This window comes from Chinchilla lanigera, unplaced genomic scaffold, assembly GCF_000276665.1.
Source record: "Chinchilla lanigera isolate Chin_1 unplaced genomic scaffold, ChiLan1.0 scaffold00038, whole genome shotgun sequence".
In the NCBI taxonomy this organism is placed as follows: domain Eukaryota; kingdom Metazoa; phylum Chordata; class Mammalia; order Rodentia; family Chinchillidae; genus Chinchilla; species Chinchilla lanigera.
Genome location: NW_004955439.1, coordinates 4,267,640 through 4,288,884, shown reverse-complemented (window position 1 = coordinate 4,288,884; position 21,245 = coordinate 4,267,640). Strand labels below are relative to the sequence as shown.

Here is a 21,245-nt window from a genome sequence, read left to right as displayed (position 1 = left end):
CAAATAAGGGGCTAAAGCCCCCTAGAAACTGAGAGGACACAGATAATGGAGAAGAAAGGTTTCATACTACTGGCTGATAGGAAGCAGAGTCTAGGACATTCAATGTGTGAGACTACAGAAGGCCCCCAGTGACAGCTGATACCCACAGTCTCCCATGAACACAGCCTGTCCCTTCCAGCCTCTTATCCTCAAATATGAAAGGGTAGCCAAGAAAAGAAGCACCAAGTATTAGAGGAAGCCTACAAACTCAAAGATAGCAGATGAGCCAGGCAGAAAAGTCATTCCAACTACAGAAGAAACAAAGCCAAAAAAGGAAACAAAGGAATTTTTATTTATTTATTTATTTTTGTAGTTCTTGAATTGAACCAGGGCCTCACACCCACTAGGTAAGCATTCTGTCACTAAGGTCCACCTCTAGCCCTTTTAATTTTATTTTGAAATAGGGTCTCCTTGAGCTGCCCAGGATTGCCTCAAACTTGCCATCCTGTCTCAGCCTCCTGAGTAGCTGATTATACCACACTTGACTCAAAGGAACTTTTAAAAATCTTCTCATTAGTATCTTAATAATGATCTGGAAAAAAATGGAAGGGACAAGCAAGAAGAGGATAAGAAGAATAAAGAACAGCCAGAGAAGAAAACAAATCAGAGCCAAGACAGCTGAAAAGAGGTGGCCTGCATGTAATTCTGCCACAGACAAAAACCAAGGAAACAAAGGAAAATCTGTATTTCAAGGAAAATGTTTGAGGAGACCTGTGAAATCAGCATGGAGAGACAAAACGGCAATATAAGGAAAAGAAGAAAGCCAACTGCAACTTCAATGGGCTCCCTGGCTGAAGGGATACTCACACTGCTGGAGACGCTAAGTGGGAAAGTGCCCCAACCCTAATGGCAGCAGCAGACCAGCAGTCCTGACTGCAGGGAGTTGGGCTGGTGCATGCTTCACTGGCCAGAAGATGGCTCGTTCCATGTCTTGAAGCTTCAGGATCAGCAGCTGCCACTGCCACAGCCCACGTCCTACCTGTGCTTGCCCCATGAGAACCAGCACATGGAGATTTAATAACATGCTTCTAAATGACCAAGGAGTAATTGAAAAAAATTTACAAAGAAATTTCAAAATCCCAGAAGAAAATGAAGATGACAGTATCACAACATACAAAATCTGTGGGATCCAGCAAAGTAAGTAGTGAGAGGGAAACTTGTAACAATAAATGCATATATCAAAAAACAGAAAAGGCTCAAGTAAACAACAGTGCACTTCAAGAACCTAGAAGAGGAAGAACAAACCAAACCCCAAATAAGTGTAAGAAATAATCAAGAGCAGATGATAAATCAAAAATAAAACAAGGAAATGATACAAAGAATGCATAAACAATATTTCTTGGTTTAGCTAAATTAATGAAGAAAAAAACAGAAGACCCAAATAAAATCAGAGATGAAAAAGGAGACATTAAAACTGATACCAAAGAATTTTAAAACATCATAAGAAATGTTAAAAATACAGAAAACCTAGAAGAAATAAACTCCTGAATACACACAACCTACCAAAACTGAATTAAGAAGAAACTGAAATTTTAAGCAGACCAATAATAAAAATAATAAAATTGAAGCAGTAGAAAAATCTCACATCTAAAAAAAAAGGTACAAGACCTGATGGCTTATTGCTGAATTGTATAAAATATTTAAAGATGTAATTCCAATTCTTCTTAAACTACTCCAAAAAACTGAAATGACAGAAACTCTGCCAAACATTCTACAAGTCTGCATTATCCTGATAATAACACCAAGGATACAACAACAACAAACCATAGACCCATATTCCTGATGAATACAGATGTAAAAATTCTCAAAATATAGCAAACCAAATTCAACAGCATGTTAAAAAGATCATACATGTACCACAGTCAAGTGGGATTTATCCCAGTGATGCAAGGATGTTTCAGCATACATCAATCAATAAATGTGAGGCATCAACAGAAGAACAAAAATATATTTTAATAGATGTAAGAAAAGCATTCAATAAGACTCTGTATAAAAACTGTCAACAAATTATGCATACTTAAGGCTATAAATGAAAAACCACAGCCAATATCACTCTGAATAGGGAAAAGCTAAAAGTGTTCCTCTAAGATCAGGACTTTTCACAGCTGTTATTTAAAATAGCATATGAGTCTTAGCAATAATAATTAGGCAAGAGAAAGGAATATAGGATATCTAAAATGGAAGAGAAGTTAAATTATTAATGTTTGCAGATGACATTATTTTATAAACAGAAAACCAATGGTTGGGTCAAAAGCATCATAAGTCCTGTTAGAATGTACAAATTCACTACAGTAATAAGAAACAAAATCAACATACAAAGAAGAATTATATTTTTATATACTAATAATGAATTTGATGAAAAAATAAGACAATTTCATTCATAACAGTGACAAAAATTCAGAATAAATTTAACCAAGGAATTGAAAGATTCTGACAATGAAAATTATAAAGAACTGATGAAAGAAATTACAGAGAGCACAAGAAAATGGATATTCCCATGTTCATGGATCATAAGAATTAGTATTATTAAAAGTACCATACTACCCAAAGTGATCTATAGAATCAATGCAATTCTCATCAAATGACTTTCTTCACAGAAGTACAAAAAACAGCCCTAAAATTCGTATGTAATGACTGAAAACCTAGAATAGTCAAAGCTATCTTGAGAGAAAAAAAGCAGAAAGCCTCATAATATCTGACATCAAAATATACTACAAAGCTCTAGTAACCAAAACATCATGGTACTGTCAATGAAAACAGACATACAGACCAATGGAACAGAATAGGAAGCTGAAAATTAATCCATATTCATAAGTCAACTTATTTTTAACAAAGATGCCAAGAACACATACTGCAGAAAAAGCACTGTCTTCATTAAATAGTTTGAATTTATGACCTCGCACTTGCCAGGCAGGCGCTGTGCCACTGAGCTATATCCTTGGCCCTGTCTTCATTAAATAGTGCCGGCAAATTTTGTGTGTGTGTGTGTGTGTGTGTGTGTGTGTGTGTGTGTGTGCATGTGTGTGTGGAGAGAAGAGAGAGGGGGCAGGGGAATGAAACTGGCTCCCTTTCTCTCACTGTACACGAAAATCAACTCAAAATTGATTAAAGACCTAAATGTAAAATAAAATAAAATTACTATTAGAAAACATGGGGGAAATGCTTCAAAACACCAGTATAAGCTATGATGTTTTAGGCAGGATCCTACAGGCAACAAAAGTAAAAATAGACAGGTGGGATTATATTATCTTACACTAAGAAGCCTCCACATAGCAAAGTAATAACAGAATTAGATAACCTACAAAATGGGAGAAAAAAATTTGTAAATTATTCATCTGACTAGTGATTAGTATGCAGAATATATACAGAACTCAGAAAACTGAACACTAAAAAAACAAATCATCCAGTTTTAAAACAGGCTAAAGAACTAAGTAGATGCTTCTCAAAAGTAAACACACAATGACCAGCAAGTATAAAAAAGATATTCATTCCCACTAATCACAAGGGAAATGCAAATCAACACCATGATATCACCTCACCACAGTTGGCATGGTGATCATCACAGGGGCAAAAAAATAACAAGTGCAAGTTAGGATGCAGAAAAAGAGAAACTTACATTTTGATAGAAATGTAAATTAGTTTAGCCATTATAGAAAACAGTACAGAGATTCCTCAGAAAACTAAAAAGAAAAAAATACCATGTGACCCAGCAATTCCATAATATTATACCAAAAACATACTTGCACTCCCATCTTTTTTTTTTTTTTTTTTTTTTTTTCTCCGGTACCAGGAACCGAACTCACGACCTTGCGCATGCCAGGCAGGCGCTTTTGCCGCTGAGCTAAATCCCCAGCCCCTGCACTCCCATCTTTATTGCAGCAATATTAGTAATAGCTAAACTATGGAACCAACTAGATTCCTATCTGTGGATGAATGGATAAAGAAAATGTAGTATACATACAAAATATTTCTGAGCCATAAAAAAGAATGAAATCCTGTCCTTTGTAGCAACACAGATAACATTGGAGGTCATCATGTTAAGTGAAATAAGCCATACTCAGAAACACAAATACATACATTCTTACTCATTTGTAAAAATAAGTCAATCTCATAGAAGAACAGAATAGAATAGTGGTCCCAGTAGAGACTGGGAAGGATGGAGCATGGGGGAAATGGAATGGCACAGCACCAATGACAAGGAAGAGGAATTAGTTCTGGTTTTTCTATAACAACTATTAATTAAAATAACCTGTATTTTAAAATGACTAGAAAAGCACAAAATTACCAGTACGTATAAATTATTGTTTGTAGAGATGGAAATTCTTATTACCTGGATTATTATATTCTTCATATATATATAAAATTACAACAATGTATCCCCATAAAGATGCACAAATATTAAATCTCAAGGAAAAAGTACAATTCAAAATATACTTTAGGCTGAATTAGACAATGTTGAGAAAGACAAACTCCACAAAGCAGAACAAAGAAAATAAGAAGAGACAACTGGTACATTAAGGCTCAATCCAAGGAGTCCAAGTTCTAATTAATACGTGTTCCAGGGAAAAATGTTTATTGATCAAACATATCATTTATTTTGCAGTATTTTATAATTAATATGCCTAAAATCTTAAAAGTTTGTATTTTAACAGTTGATTTTCCAAATGCATGGAAAACACTTTACTAATAATTTGGAATAATAAAGTAAAACAAAACATTCTGTATAGTTTTTCTAAGTGCTGAATACTAAACTTGTGGTTGTACTTCAGTAAATAGTGGCTACAAAAAAAGAAGGTATCAAAGAAAAAAGGCAAATCAGACATTTTCCATGAATAGTCCAAATAGTTACATGAGTAACAAAATGAAATAAATCCAAGGAATAAACTGGTTTACTCTTCCTTTATAATTAATATTGATATAACCCAACTTCTTTTGTGACAGAAAGAATTACCTTTACTGAGTTCTTTGACTTCCAAAGAGGGAAAAAGAAGATAACGAATATTGACAGAGTATTCAGCTAAACGTGATCCATGATGAGGAACACTGTAAAAAATTATTCCTCTGGTATTCTTTATAACTGTACTCATTTCTGGCTTCTTAGAGGCTTCCAACAGCATCTTCTTGACAAGAAGACCTAAGCAAAAAACAACAACAACAAAAAGATACATTATTTAAAAACCAGTTAAATAATTCTCTGTACTACAAAAAACAGGCCCTTAAAATGTTTACACTTATTAACATTCCTGATCCTCTAGAATTCATAGTACAAGCCTACTAACAGGTAAGACTAGAAACTTATCTGCAGGGCAGGACAGATCTTTCCATCCCAGAATCCCTGTCTGAGCTGGGTGTCCCATCACTGAGGTGACTGCAGCTATTGCCCCTGCCACATAGCCTGCACCCAGAAGAACACAAAGATGCAAAGTTATAGTCCCACCAAGGACACCCAACTACTATGGAAAAGGCACCTAGGAAGGCATCTTTGCCTCCATCACCCTACTCAAAGAATACGCACAAAGTGTGCAAAGATGGTGACTGTGATCTTTGAGCATATGAAGGGCTGCAGCCACCTTTCTTTCAGAAAAAAAGGTGACCTGGGGTCAGCCATCCTGAGTATTTCATCAGATAAAGCAGGCTGGGGGCTGTAGAAAGGGCGTCTGCAACGTGGATGGGGAAAACAGCAGGGCTGGTGAAACACAGCTGGGTCGGGAGAGAGTGGGTAGGGGGAGCAGCATGGGCACCAAAGCAACCCCAAGTATGCAATGGTGAGGGAACACAGGGAGGATGAAAGGAGGGCCCTGTGGCTACCCAGGAATGCAGGCTTATCCAAGTCCAACTTGTAAACATCCCTCAGTGTAAAGCCAACAAATTAGCAGGTCATGAAAGCATCAAGTTGTCAACCCTTGCCCTCTTGCATGGTTTGTACTAGTTGTCCCCCTTCTAGAAAAGCAAAGAACAGGGAAGGAGAGTAGCAATATTAAAATAAGGGTCGGGTGGGGGTGTGTTGCAAGTAAGTAGAATAGAGAAATGAAGGAACTTCAAGTAAGACCCATTGGTGACAACCTCACAATGCTCATTCTGCAAAGATGAAACCATTCTTACCTCCCATGCTATGTGATATCCAAATTATTGGTCTATCCCCAACACCAGCAGCTCGGAGCTTCCTAAGAAGTTCGTCACTTCTGAATGCAATAGATTTTCTGAACAAAATGAAAATAGCAAGCATGACAGGAGGCATGATCCCCCAAATCTTGCTATCTAATTTTACAAGTCAAGAATGCTATATATTATATTTTGGAGTGAGGGATATCCCTACTTGCTAAGAGAAAGTTTCTGAAGTTGCTCACTCTCTTTCTACAACTTATTATCACTTGCATAATTACATAATTACCTAAGCAGAGAACAGCCCACTCATGTACTACAGAGGATTGCTTCAGTATCAAATGTGTCTGGCAATTTTTATAGGTCAAATCTCTTAGCCCAGCTTCTGCTAGCACTTAGGGGAAGTGTGAGCCAATTCCACTGTCTGAGATAAAAGCGTCTTTAGAGACTCTGTTTCTCTTTTGTGCATTTTGGTTCTACCAGTATTCATGCTACAAATATTAAGCTTTCATCATTTTTATTAGTTAGATATATGGTAAGAAACTATTCAAATCAGTGATTTTAAACTAAGTAATTTTAAAACTAAAGGAGAGCTTCAAAACTATTGAGTCTGATAGTTTCAACCTGTTTATCTATAAATACCCTTCTTCAGAATAAAGGTAACCCAGAGCTCCCAGGAGAGAAACAGGAGGGAAACCTGGATCCTGCTGCTTACCCTGAGCATCTTGATCTCAGGTACCTTTGCAGGCTCCATGCAGAAAGCAGTATTTTAATAACACTGAGTAGACCTCCTCCCTCAATCTGTACAAGAAGGTTCCCCCACATTAAACAATTTGTCCAAGACTAGTCAGTGAGTCAAAGGCAGGACTGGGCTACAATCAAGGTCCTATCCTCAGAAAACCAGGGCTCTTTCCTATTTACTCAGCCAGTACATGGGATATAAAAGAAAGACATGAGCCAAATTTACTCAGCATCTTTTCCTTTGCTTCCTTTGGCCAGTATGGTTGTGAACACAAAAGCAAAAAACATCACTTCTGCTTCTGGAAGAAACTCGATACTGCTATGGAATCCATGATCCTTCATTACTGAGTTACAAAGGAACTAGGTTCAGAGCACAATACTGATACTATATCTAAGATTTCTACTATTTCATTGGTTTCCTAAGAAAACCCTGACTTGGGAGTGTAGCTCAGTGGTAGAGCACTTGCTTACCATGTCCATGACCCTGAGATTCCTCCCCAGCACTAATAAAAATCCTGCCTATGGTATTAAAAGATAAAAATCAATTCCCATCTCAGAGGATCCATTTGACCTGAGCCTTTCTTCATTTAGTATCTCCTCTAAAGTTACCTTTCCATAGGGCACCTTGCTCTCCAGTCACTGAGGCTGGTGTCATACTCCACAGATATAATTCGAAGAGCAGGACAGTCTCTTGCCAACCATGTCTAAGTAAAATGAAAGTTACATAAGAACATGCATGAATTTCCATCTCAACTTACTTCCTAGTAGCTGAATTTGTAACTAAAGGTCTCATGCAATAAACAACTGATTAAAAATGATATTGAAATAAAAGTTTGAAGGTGACTATAAATAAAGGATTCTATCTTTTCCTATGTCTGGACAAAATAATATGAATATATCACCAGCATATACACAGTTTTAATCTGCTGTAGCCCAAAGCAAGGTTTGTTTTTGGAGTCTAGATCCAATAGGCTTTTAAAAGCATTTAGTCAAAAGCTAAGATCTCAGAACAGACTGTGTAGTCCCACAGACAACTTTGGACCTAAGAATTCAAAGATAATAATGACAGTTACAGTTCATCTTTGGGACTCCTAGCTTCACAGTCATCTTCACACTTCAGCATCACTAGTTCTCTGCCTTTGTCAAGGTGAACAACAGGTAGTTAAGGAAAGCCCTGGAAACTATTCCCACCTATACACAGCATCAATCCAAAATGAGCTTTAGCTAAATTCCATTTAATGAATTTATTCTAGAATTAAGGCTCTCTGGAGAAAATAATATAAAAGAATGCAAAGTAGAATTATTTCTTCAAAATCTTTCTAGTTTTATAATTATAAAGATTGTAAAATTGATTACATAGATAATTATAGTTATTTTTTATATTATGCTTCAATGGAAGTGAGTCATTATGCCCTTACCCCTATTTTTTAATTACAGAATATTCTTTTAGAGGCTATACCCCAAGTAGAAACTATATAACATAGAGTCACAAGCCCAGTTATTATTGTAACATACTACAAGTGTCTCTAAATCCCAGGAAGAGAAAAGGTACAAGTCACAGGGAGGCTGCAAGAGCAGCGGCACTTCAGTGTGGGTGCTTGAGCAGCCGGCCAGAGCCACTGCTCCTTACCTTGGGCCAGCACGTGGTGTACCTGTCTTCATCATCCAAAGCCTTTTCAGTCAGAACCTGCTCAGTGTCCTGCTGGCGCCATGTTTTGAATGCTGCTCCCATAAGGCCATGAATAAAAAGGACATCGGCTTTAATGGGCTGACTAAGAGGAGAGAGAGTTTTAAAAAGAAGCAGAATAAATGCATTATTGCTATGATAAGACTTTATATATCATTCTGTGGGTGATGCTTTGGCAGTCTTACATGACATAAAATAATTATAGCAAGTTTTAAGGCACAGGGTTGCTGAAGTATCCTTGAAGGACTTTGGACAAAGAAATACACAGAGCACACTCACTGCTCTCTCTATAAAAAGAGTGCTGTATCTAGCTGGGCAGACCATCTAGAAATGACTACAATGAGCTCAATGTCTGAGCAAGTGACAGACACCATCATCAGATTATGCCCTGAGCAAGTCCATAACAATATTATCCGATTGTCAAATCCAAGTATTTGGCAATCGGATAATATGTTGATATAGTTTCAAAGTCAGTATACCTGAAATTTCCAAATTTTATTGAAGAAAATATTTATGAGATGTTAGGCTAATATATTCTTTCTTTGTAGGTATTAAAAATTATAGGTAGTGCACTAGTTACAAACTATAGCATACATGCAATTATGCAACATATACATAACATATATTGTCATTTTATTTACAAACTGGAATTGAACAGATAATTCATTTTCAAATTTAAATTTCTTTGCTATTTCTTGAAATTATTTTTAAAGTATGAAATGAAAATAAGAACTATGTAGTTTCTTCATTGTCATCCTTCCTATACTTACTGTTTTAGCAACGACATAACAAGAAATAGTAACCAGCAATAACCTCAAGAGGAACAAGAGTCTAACTTATTATATCTTATTCCTGCCTATGCATGTGTTGACTCAGCATAAACTGTCTCTAGCTTGGAGCTCCAAGCCCACACTGAGGTTCATCTGGCTGCCTACATCAATGAAGTCTCATCTTCCAATTCACACTGACTTCTGTAATCCAAATCAGTTACTACTTCAGATCTAAGGGAAAATGCCTTGACATGAAGATACACATTACAAAGTGTGAGTGCTACACATCCGAACAGATGAATGCAACCTCACTGAAGATTGGCCGCCTGCAGAGAACCCTGATGATTTACCTCTTGTGCCTTCAGACAACCTTTGGTTCCTCTGAGGTTATTATGGACAAACCATTTCAGTATTAAGTATATGATTTATGAGTAAGGTACTGAACTTCTCTAAATTATGCAGATGTATATTGAAACTTTAAGCCATCTGGCTTTATGTGCCCAAAGAGAACAATGCCAGTACTGTTTGCTCACCTTGTTCGGTGCTGGGGATGGAGCACGTACACACCATCCTGGTATTTCTCTTGCACAGTTTCTCGGTCCAGGTTAGCCAGAGTTCTGGCAGCATGTGAAGCCTCCATAATGCGCGGAGATTTCAATGCTTCTGCCATTATTGTCACCCAGCCTGGTGAAAAGAAAAGATCTCCTAAATACTAACACAAATCTGTCTCCAACTGTAGAGAGGTTTTAGATGGAAACAACCTACTGGAGAAAGGCAAACCTCAAGTGTTTGTCCTGGGTGGGGAAGCCTGACATGCAAGCTCCATTCTGCCCCTGAGTCCCACAGTACACCACTGTGGCATCCCCAGCCATAGGCTCCTTGAGGGATGTCACAGAGGGAGAGAAGAGTGCAAGAGTCATTTTATCTATTCAGAAAATCTAATACTAATTGCGATTTTTGGAGGTAAGATCACAAAAGGGAAGAAAATACCATGATGTTTTGCTTTTTGCAAGAATTATAAAACCCAATGGGTTGGTTAAAACTAGTAACTTCATCCTGACTTAAATCATACCAGCAGCCTTTAATACAAACAAAAAATTATTTCTTAAGGAATGCATCTGATACAAAAAAGTCTTATAAAATCTAGAGATCAGGAAGGAAAAACTAATTTTTTTAACAGAAGGCAAACACACATCTGTAATCCTTAGAGGCTGAGTCAGAAGGACAGTGAGTTCTAGGCCAGCCTGGCCTACAAAGTGAGTTCAAGGACAGCCTGAGTTACACAGCCCCAAAACAAGGAGGCAAACAGAAAAGGCATGGATAATACTGTGTATACTATAACTTAATTTATGTTTTCTGTTTTTTAAAACATATATATGCTGCCTGGCATGGTGACACATGTCTGTAATCCCAATACATGGGAAGCTAAGGCAAGACGATCACCATGAATTTGAGGCCAGCATGAGAGACATAGTGAGTTCAAGGCCAGCTTGAACTATATAGCAAGACCCTGTCTAAAAAAATAAATAAAATAAAATATTTACATATTTTCATATATGTAAATATGTATGCAAGCACATGCATACACACATACACACAAAAACACACAAAGATCTGGAAAGATACAGTACACCAAACTCAAACAGTTGTTACCTCTTAGGAGGGAGGTGGGATGGAATAATTCTGTAAAAAAAGTAGGTTTAATTTTTTTGCTGTATCTGTTTTCTGAACTACTTACAGTGAGAACCTATTTATATATTATTTATATAGCTTAAAACAAAGCTGAACATGAGCCTTGAGATCAGACTCGGGCTCAAACTTCTGTTCCCCATTTAAGTGTGATTTTCACACATCTTCATCAATAGTAGGTACTATCAGTGTCTTTAACTTTTGTGAATTTAAAGGCAAAATTTTGCAGGTCTGATACTATTTAGACTGATACATATTAGCAAAGAGTAAAAGTAAAAAACGATGCCTAAGGGAATAAAATAAAACAGGGTAACCACAGCAGAATTCAAATTGGAGTGTTGGGAGTAACGAGAGCTGACCAAAAAGAAAGTATCAAAAATTTAGCTATACAAAGGAGGCGAGCTGGGTGTGGTGATGCTACATAGCTGTAATCCCAGCATTCTGGGAGGCTGAGAAAGGAGGATTACATGCATTTTCAAGCCCAGCCTGGGCAGCTTAATGACTTAATAAGACCCTCTCGCTTAAAAAAAGAAGTGTGGGGATATATCTCAATGCAAAGGTTTGGATTCAATCTCCAGGACTGCCATAAAGGGACTGGGGAGTAGAAATCAGTGGAGAAATGAGGTTAAGGATTTTGGTTTCTGTTTTTCCTATTTTTTATCTTCCCCTAATTTCTGCTGACCAGAAGGGCCCAGCTGAAAGGGAACAGCTAATCTTACAGACTACAAAAGAGCATTTCCTAAGAGAAAGAAGGTGAGAGCCATGCATAGTTGGAAACCTTCTAAGAGAGGCCCCTTCTTCTATTATTAAGAAAAGAAGAGAACAAATGGCGGAGGTAGTAGGGAGAAACTGAAATTATCTCAGTGAAGTAGGACAAGGGTCATCTGATGAGAAGGAAGACTATTAAGAAAGCTTACAATACTCATTGCTAAGAATATAAGGACATATTGATTGGAGAAATATGGTTCTGAGCAATACTGACAATCCTTTAATTTACTGATCTTATAAGCACCATGACAATCAGTTTGCAATGATTCTGTGCTTAAGCACAGAAGCAGCAAATAATAGGCTTCATACATGGTTGGGCTCTTGACCAAGGGGTATGAAAAGAATATCAGGAAATGGAAGCTGTAGATACTGGGAAGAATGTTACTGAAATGATGAACCAGGAAGACAAGCAGAGCCAGAGGCCACAACAAATCAGTAGACCCGATGGATTGCAAGAGAAGTACAGTCAGAAGAGTAGAAAAGGAAACTAGACACTACTGGAGCAGATGCGAGGAGGACGTGCTGAGGGAGTTGAATCAGTGATTCTTCAGGTGAAGTAGCTTTGGGCAGTGACTCAGCTGAAGGTCTGGCATGGGAGTGGAGTACTAGATAACTCAGGAGCGACAAAGGTCACAGAGCCTAGGCCAAAGTGGCCAATGAGCTGTGCACCAAGAAAACTGAAAACCTAGGGTAGAGCCAAGTTCTACTTGGAGAAGGATGAGTTCTTTCTTTAATAAAACTTGATCAAAACTGATTTGATCAAGTAGCTGTGCTGCTTTAAAATTCTTTCATCTCCATCCCATCAATGAACCTGAAGATAGGTCAACAGAAATCATCCAAAGTACAACCAAAAACAAACAAAATTAAGAGTATCAATGACCTTGGACAGTATCAATGACCTTGGACAGTTTCATATAGTCTAATACATATTTGAAGTTCTAAAAGGAAAGAGGAGAAAAAAAGGGGAAAAAGAAAAATACTTAAGAATATACTGGCTGGAAAGTTTCCTAATTTGGTCAAAAACACCAACACACACATTCATTTATCTCTGTGGACTCTAAGCAGGCTAAATATAAAAAGGACACTGAGGCACTTCAAAGTCAACTACGGAAATCAATCACATATGATCTTAAAAGAAAAAAAATCACATATGTAAGAACAAAAGTGGGAAGAGAATCTTTTCATTGGACAATGGATGCCAGGAGAGGGCAAGATGACATTTTAAAAGTTCTGACAGAAACAATAACATTATCCACAAAGAATTTTTTATATCTTTCCTTGGATAGAAAATAAAAGTACATTTGCAAAAAATGAAAGCTTTGAGAATTTGCTGCCAGCAGACCTATTATACAGGGTTAAGGGAAATTATATCAGATGTGAATTTAAATATACAGAAAAGGGAGAGCACTGACATTAAAAACCGTTAAATAAACAGAAGACCTTTTCTTTTGAATATCCTTTAACTGTCACTGGACCACTGCTGTCTTGATTACTTTTTCAGGTCTTCCTGATTGGGACTTCATGCAGCATTAGACTAGCTGGTTTGCTTCTTCTTCTGAGTTCTATCATATGATGATATATCATGCCCTAACCAGACATCTTGCTCTGGAAATCTCAGCCTCTAACAGTGTGAGAAATAAAATTTCTGTCCTTTATAAATTATCTAGCCTCAGGTATTTTGTTACAATAGCATACAATGGACTAAGATAACTGTTCAAACAAAAATAGTAAAAATGTATCACAAGCCCTATAACACATTTTGTCAGGGATATGAATTGTAGTGTCATAAGAATCTCACGTTAGGGGCTGGGGATTTCGCTCAGCGGCCAAAGCGCCTGCCTGGCAAGCACAAGGTCATGAGTTCGGTTCCTGGTACTGGAGAAAAACCAAAAAAAAAAAAAAAAGAATCTCACATTATATGAAATGGTATGAGATTAATTCCAGGATACAGTTAAAAATGTAACAGTTTTTTAAAAATGTATACACATACATTGTATAAAAATATGAAAGAGGAGAAAGAACAAAATATAAAATATATTTAATAAAACAGTCAGGAAAAAGACCAAAATACAGAGGTAACAGAAAGCGAAGAGCAAAGTGACAGACACAGTCAATATCAATAATTACATTAGAGGGGCTGGGAATGTGGCTCAGTGGTAGAGTTCTTGTCTTGCATCCACAAGGCCCTGGGTTTGATCCCTAGCACCACACACACACACACACACACAAATTAGAGATAAAGAGACAAACACTGATTAAAAGGGAGAGAATATAAAACTGAACCTAAAAAGAAACACCCAATTATATAGCCAATCTAAAAGAAATATCCAATGTGCTGTTTATAAAAAAATCCACTTTTTAATTAATATTTCCCTTTTATATTAGTATATATTTATGACATATAATAAATATATTCATTATGGGGAATTGGTACACATATATATATATCACATCTTGACCCTTTTTGCTTTCCTTTCCCCTCCCTCCTGTTTAAAGTTACAGAAAAGTGAAAGTAAAGAATGAAGAAAAGAAGCTGGGGATGGTGGTGAACACCTGTAATTCCAACACCGAGGGGGCTGAGGCAAGAGAATCACAATTCAAGGCCAGCCTGGACTACAGAGTGAGAGACCCTCCATCAAGACAACAAAAAAGAAGAGGAAAAGATAAAATCTACAATATATGATACAAATAGCAAGCGTAACAAAAAGTTTTTAAAACACCACACACAAAGCAGACTTACAGAAAAGGAATACTACCAGAGATAGAAATGTTATGCAATAAAAAAAAAAAAAATGAAGGCAGAGTGGGTCCAGGTAATCATGTTCATGCATGTGTATACTTGCTGGTCAAAGGATATAAACTTCAGATAGGTAGGAGGAAATACGTTTAAGACCTCTATCATAAAACGTGATTATAGTTACTAATAATTTCTTGTATTTCTAAAACTTCCTAAGAGAATAGATTTTAAGTGTTCCTATCACCAAGAAAGTATGTGAGGTTATATATATATATATATTAATTACCTCAATTTATCCATTCCACAATGAATACATATTTCAAAACATCTGTATACTATAAACATACCCAATTTTATTAAAACATATCTTACAATCATAGGGGAAAATGAACAATACACACACACACAGAGGAGGGAGGAGCAATCATAAGGGAAATTAGGAAATATTTCAAACTGAATAATGAAAATACATCCAAAATTTGAGTGGTGCATCTACAGCAAAGTGAAAGAGAAATTTATAACTTGAAGTGCCAGTGTAAGAAAATATATTAATTTTAAAACACATCTTCAAATTTTTGACACTATTTTCATCATGAAGAGATGAATCTAAATCTCTTCCTTGAATATGGGCTAGTGTTAGTGACTACCTTCCAATCAACTAGGGTAGAAATTCCTCCCAAGGATAGGTTATAAAAGATGAAAGAACATATATCTGGCTTTTTCTCTTGAAATACTTGCCCTTGGAACCCATCATGTTTCAAGGGAACTCAGGACATAAGGAAAGGAGCCAGTAGCTCCCAGCTTTCGGCCTGGTACCTCCCAGATGATAGCCAACAGCTACCCAAAAGCCATGTGTGTAAGTTCTCATTCGTGTATGTCTCCTACCCCACAGCTGAGCTGCTCTTGCTAATGTGCACGAGGCAGATATATGCTTTCCCCACAGACCCTGACCCAAATTTCAGATTTCTGAGCAAGAGAAATGCCCAGTGGTTGAACTGTAGAGTTCTGGGTGGTTTCACATGGCAAGAGAAATTTAAAAAAGAAGAAAGGTTACAACCAGTGATTTAAGTTTTTACCTTAAACTAGGAAAAGAACAAATTAAACTCACAATAGCAGAAGCAATGAAATATAAAGAGTAGTTTTTATAAAGAGTTGTAAAAAAAAATCAAAACCTGAAAGAAATATGCAACAGAGGCCATATTTAGTTCTCAAAGTTTAACATATTTTCTATTGGTTCTTTACATAAAGCTTGCTAAACCCTGAACTAGATTTTATCAAAATTAAATCTGTTGGTCTAAAGATACTCAAGTATTCATAGTTTCTAGTTTAAAGATATCAAAGCAGTCAGAGTTTCTAAAGCATGTATATGAATTAACATATCCAAGTAGATGTATATTTATTTGTATCTGTGTGTCTATCTTATCTTGCTCTATTGAAAGAGTTAATAAACACCTCAGGAGCCATAAGCACTCTTAGCACCTAGATCTTGGGCTCCAATAATCATTCTCCACTACAAGGAAATAGAGTTCCTCAGAGAAAGGAGCCTAAAACATCTCATTATACCAGAAAGTAAGAAATGACCCTTCAAAAAATGATCTGGGCATATCACAAGGACACAGGGACAAGTTTGTTGAGGCTCTCTCTTACTAGTCAAACCTGAGATAATTTGACAAGTTATTAAGCCCAGCAATAAATTATAAACCATTATGAATAGAAAATCATGTGTCTATGCTGATAGGGGAAGGAAGGGAGAAAGAAAGAAAAAAAGAGGGAGGAGGGATAGTGGGAAGGAGAGCTCTTGCTTCTAGTAGAATGCCAAATGCTGAAAAACAAATGAAGAAAGTAAGCTGGAGTTAGGAAATTGTTTTGCAACCATCAAGGTAAAGGCTGGATCAGCTAGGAATTTTTAGAGTATGAGAAATAAGATATGTGCCCAGTCTATCAGTTGCAAAGGGGAAAATAAACTGTACACTAGGCCTTTTTTTGGTCTATGCCAAATTGCATTAAAAATTATACAAATAATCAGATGGGCAACATGGCAAAACTTGCTCTTTGATGAGTGTCAGACACTGACTTCTTTAGGACTGGATATCTGCAATCTCAAATAATTCCTTGTCCCTACCAAAATAACATGCTCTAAGGACAACAGTAATCCTAAGCAAAGTCTCGAGTCTATTGAAAAATGAATGCATCATGAAAGATGGCAGTGGGAAAGCAAAGGACTGGATTTAAAAATACTCAGCATATAATGAAGTTGTTACCTGAGCGTACTATAGCCGAATGAAGATGTTCGTTCAAAGCCATATTTCCAATAACACGCATTATATTTCTCTGGACTTTAGGGTAGTCCTTGTGAAGTTGGTACAGCCTCTGAAGTAGTTGCAAGCCTCCATTTGCTTCGATGTTATCACAATGTGTGGATATCTAGCACGATAAATTAATGAAAGTTTGCTTTATGTTGCACAATTCGCTATACAAGATCACAGCATACTTTGGGGTTGGCCAGGTGGCTCCTGCTCTAGAACAGACAGGCAGACAAACTATTCAAAATTCTTCTCTCAATTTACTTAAATAGATAAGCACACTCCTACCTATGTGGGAAGTACTTCAAAATCCTGGAAAAAACTCCCAAGAAAGCATATTTCACCAAAACTTCTAAAATTTTTATTCTTACTGTGTTTAGCTCTTGATTTGTCATATTAAAAACTGTTTGAAGAACAAAGCTCAGTCACCTTTAAGATTATAGGAGGGTTTTGGTCTAGGTGACCATGCTGAGATATGGTTTGAGAGTCTCCCTAGATTTGCCATCATGGGCAAATGCCTGCGCATTCCCAGAGAGGTCACTGTGCACATCCACGACTTTACTAACAGGAGTGAGGAAAAAGGGTTGCCTGTTTTCCATATCAGTGGACTTTGACAGAAAGAGATACCCATATCTCTAGAGTTAATCTTTACTATGTACCAAAGGTTTGGCAAAACACTGATTAAGGAAGCAATTTCCTGACTGATGGAAAAATAACTTAGTTATGGTTATCTAACCCTGCTGAAAGGCTAAGCAGTGTATTATGTAGCATGCAGTTTCATGGTTATGCAATGCTTAAAAAAAATAAGGTGGAAAAAAAAAATAAACAATTTTCAAGCTGGGTATGGTGGTGCACACCTGTAATCCCAGCACTCTGAAGCAGAAGCAGAAGGATCACAAGTTCAAACCAAGCCTGGATACCTTAGCAATTCAGCAAGACCCTGTCTCAAAAATATTAAACAATTTTAAAAACATTTCTTTCAACTTATCATGATACTGTAGCATAATACTACCTTAAAATGGTTTTCCAATCTTGAGAACTCTGTCACCTGATAACAGGAAATAGTCCACTGTGCAAGCAGGTCGATTTTGCTTCCAAAACAAGGACTCACACAGACCTGACAAATGACATCTGTGACCCTACACCCCACCCTCTATCATGCCCATAGCAATGACGCTGGCCTAAAACTCAGGAGGGACTTGAAATGAGACTTGAATTCTTAATGGAGAAAAGAGAAAAAGGAAAACAAAACAAGGAAATATGTACATTAAGGTACCAGAATTCACCAAGTCATTATACTCAGTCTGACATCACCTGGCATAGTCTTGTCTCTGACGCATGAGTTTTACTCACTGACGCGACATGGTATATGACAAATTTCATCCTCCAAATGCTTTTTAAATTGTGTCACATTTTAAGTGCACTAAAAATTATGCCTTTTAGACATACGTCAAGTGTGATCTGTGCTAATTTGAAAGGTTTCTGGAAAGGTTAATGCCATGCACTGTGCTTTTTGCTCCAAATACACTGATTCCTTCATGCACCACACAGAAGTCACATCACATGGACTGCTTTCCCACATTCCTCCTACAACCCTATATTCACTCTACTTTATGGATAGTACCTCATTCCATGGGTGGAATACCTACGAAATACCTCGGAAGCACCATGCTTTAAAACCATGTCTAGTCATTTCCAAAATTAAATGAAGAATTCAGAATTTTTAGGATAGAGTTTCTGCTGATTTGAGGAGGACCACTTACATCAACCTCACCTGTGATCCCTGCTACAAACTCAAATTCCTGGATTCCATGCCAGATCAAATTGCCAGAGATGAGCAGGAAACGTGCATTTTTAACGTGCTTCCTGGGTGATGTTTATGCATTCCATTTCTGCACTACAGGCTTGATACATTATTCTTTTTTAAATTTGTGATCACAACAGAAAACACTCCATAATGCCAAAAAATTTAAAAATCACTGGTATATGCTATAATTATAATGGTGTACACAGAAGTGATTGAGAAATTGTTAGAGCTTTCAATGATACAAACAGCTTGCTGCAGATTGAGTGCAATAGGTTCACCCCCACTGGTATATAGTCATATAATATTTTCTTTTTTCCCTGTCTTCCACATCTTTTGCAGATGTTTTAATGGAAATTAACTATCTGGTAATATGTGTAAAAAAAGATCTCAGGAAAGTAGTAGAAGAAAGACTAACTGAAAAGTGAATGCTATATTTAAGCAATGGATTGCTTTCTTTATCTGCAAGTAAGAATTTTTAGAAATACTTAGCAAAAATGAAGCTTGTGTATTGGTGCTAAATTATGACTATGATTTATAACAAATAAAATGGGAAAAAAGCAGCAATTTAAAAATACGTGAAGGTGGCACATGCCTATAATCCCAGCACCTGGGAGGCAGAGGCAGGAGGATTGCTTTGAGTTTGAGGCCAGTCTGGGCTACAAAGTAAGCTCAAGGCCAGCTTGAACTGCATAGTGAGACCCTGTCTCAAAAAGACAAAAAAAAAAGTGAAAAGCTTTTAACTTTTTATAATAAAAGAGCTTTATTTCCCTTGCATGAACCAATCTATACAATTTATTTCAACATAACTATCCAAAGTAAACCACAAGTTTAATGTGCAAATTACCTCAGAATGTTTTACTATAGCTTCTAAACAAAACATTTCCACTGTAGCTGAAGGAACTTCTCCAAAACTTTCAGCATAAGGAAGTCCATTTCCTCCAAAACACCATAAACCACCCTGAAATTAAGATAGTTAAATTTTTTACTGAAAAATAATATCTCTGTACTATACACAGTATTAGAAAGTTCTAATATGTACAGATCTCAAAATATTTTAGAAATTTGATGGGAACTGTATGCAAACTTATTAGAAACTTATTATGCAAACAATTAAAAAAAATTAAAACATAGTATAGAGAATAAAATGGGGAAATTTTTTCAACTCTTCCACAGACCAAGGGTTAATACTAATACACAATAATAGCAACTGTATGTTGCTATTAGAAAACACATGGAACTATTATCAGAAGAGAACAATCTTTGCATCTTTCTCCTTTTTTTCCTCTGTATCTTCTCATCAAAAAGGATAAAGACAACACACAATTCTAGTAAGAAAAGCCCAGGGCTGATCATAATGTTCTAATGTTATCTCTTTCAGCCACTAGTAATTTGTACAGTATGTGATTTCCAGATTATACTAACAGGGTCTACTGTAAGTCTAATAATAAAAAAATTTTTAAAAGAAAAATTTTTTAAAGTATTATTGAATAAATTAAAGACCATGATGATAATGGTCACTGAACTTTCAATTCTTCCCAAGTTGAAATTCAAGTTCACATGGAATAATAAGTAAGAATAGCTAGGAAAATTTTAAAATAGAAAAGTAGAGGAAACTATTCCAAATGGAAATTAAAACACAGTAGGGGCTGGGGATTTAGCTCAGCAGCACAGTGCCTGCCTGGTAAGTGCGAGGTTGTGAGTTCGATTCTCGGTACTGGAAAAAAAAAAAGTAAAACATAGTATAGAGAATAAAATGGGGAAATTATTTCAACTCTTCCACAGATCAAGGGTTAATACTAATACACAATAATCTTTCATAAATAAGTGTGAAACATACCAACAATACTGCAGAAATATGAACAACAACCATGCAGGGCATGGTGGTGCATGCCTGTAATCCCAGCCCTTGGTAGGCTGTGGCAGGAGGATTGCCACTAGTTTGAGGCCATTCTGGGCTACAGAGTGAGTTCAAGCTCAGCATGAAGCACATAGTGACACCCTGTCTCAAAAATTAAAAAAGAAAAGGAGAAAGAAAGAAAGAAAGAGGGAAGGAGGGAGGGAAAGAAAGAGAGAGAGAAAGAAAGGCAGGCTGGTAGGCAGGCAGGCAACAGTTGTAAACAAAAGGTTCACAGGAAATGAAGATGCCTCTAAAATATGAAAAATTACCATTGCTCATAATGAGAGCCATTTACACTGACATTACACTGAGAAGCTACACTTTTATCACATGGGTGAAGTACCTGAAGGTGGTGGTGGGGGGTGACATTACTTGTTCCTGGTAATATCATTAGTGATACCAATTGCACAACTTCTATGGAGGACACCTGGACATTAGCTATCAAAAATACAAGTACTCTTGCCCATTAACAATTTATCCTATGACAATACACACTGGAAAGTTTGTTTACTGCTGTGCTGTTCATAAAAGACTAACAACAATCTAAAACCCATCCACAGGGGTCAGTTAAATAATTATGGTTCAGGTCTAAAAATTTTTGAGACTTTTCCCATATATTAATAAACAGCAGCTCCAAGAAAAGGCTTAAGTGAGAAAAAGATGATACTGAACAATGAATCATATATTACCGTTTGTGCAAAAGAT

At 36.7% G+C, this 21,245-nt stretch overlaps 1 protein-coding gene across 1 annotated transcript in view; it reads right to left on the bottom strand.

Moving 5' to 3' along the window:
• Serac1 (serine active site containing 1) overlaps positions 1-21,245 on the bottom strand; it is a 57,508-nt gene that overhangs the window by 3,063 nt on the left and 33,200 nt on the right. The window contains exons 9-15 of the mRNA XM_005390526.1: positions 19,488-19,601; positions 16,795-16,957; positions 9,873-10,023; positions 8,513-8,654; positions 7,492-7,586; positions 6,142-6,239; positions 4,991-5,173 (exon numbers count right to left, since the gene is read on the bottom strand). Of these exons, the coding sequence (XP_005390583.1) occupies positions 4,991-5,173; positions 6,142-6,239; positions 7,492-7,586; positions 8,513-8,654; positions 9,873-10,023; positions 16,795-16,957; positions 19,488-19,601 (946 nt within the window). The remainder of the gene's footprint in view (positions 1-4,990; positions 5,174-6,141; positions 6,240-7,491; positions 7,587-8,512; positions 8,655-9,872; positions 10,024-16,794; positions 16,958-19,487; positions 19,602-21,245) is intronic.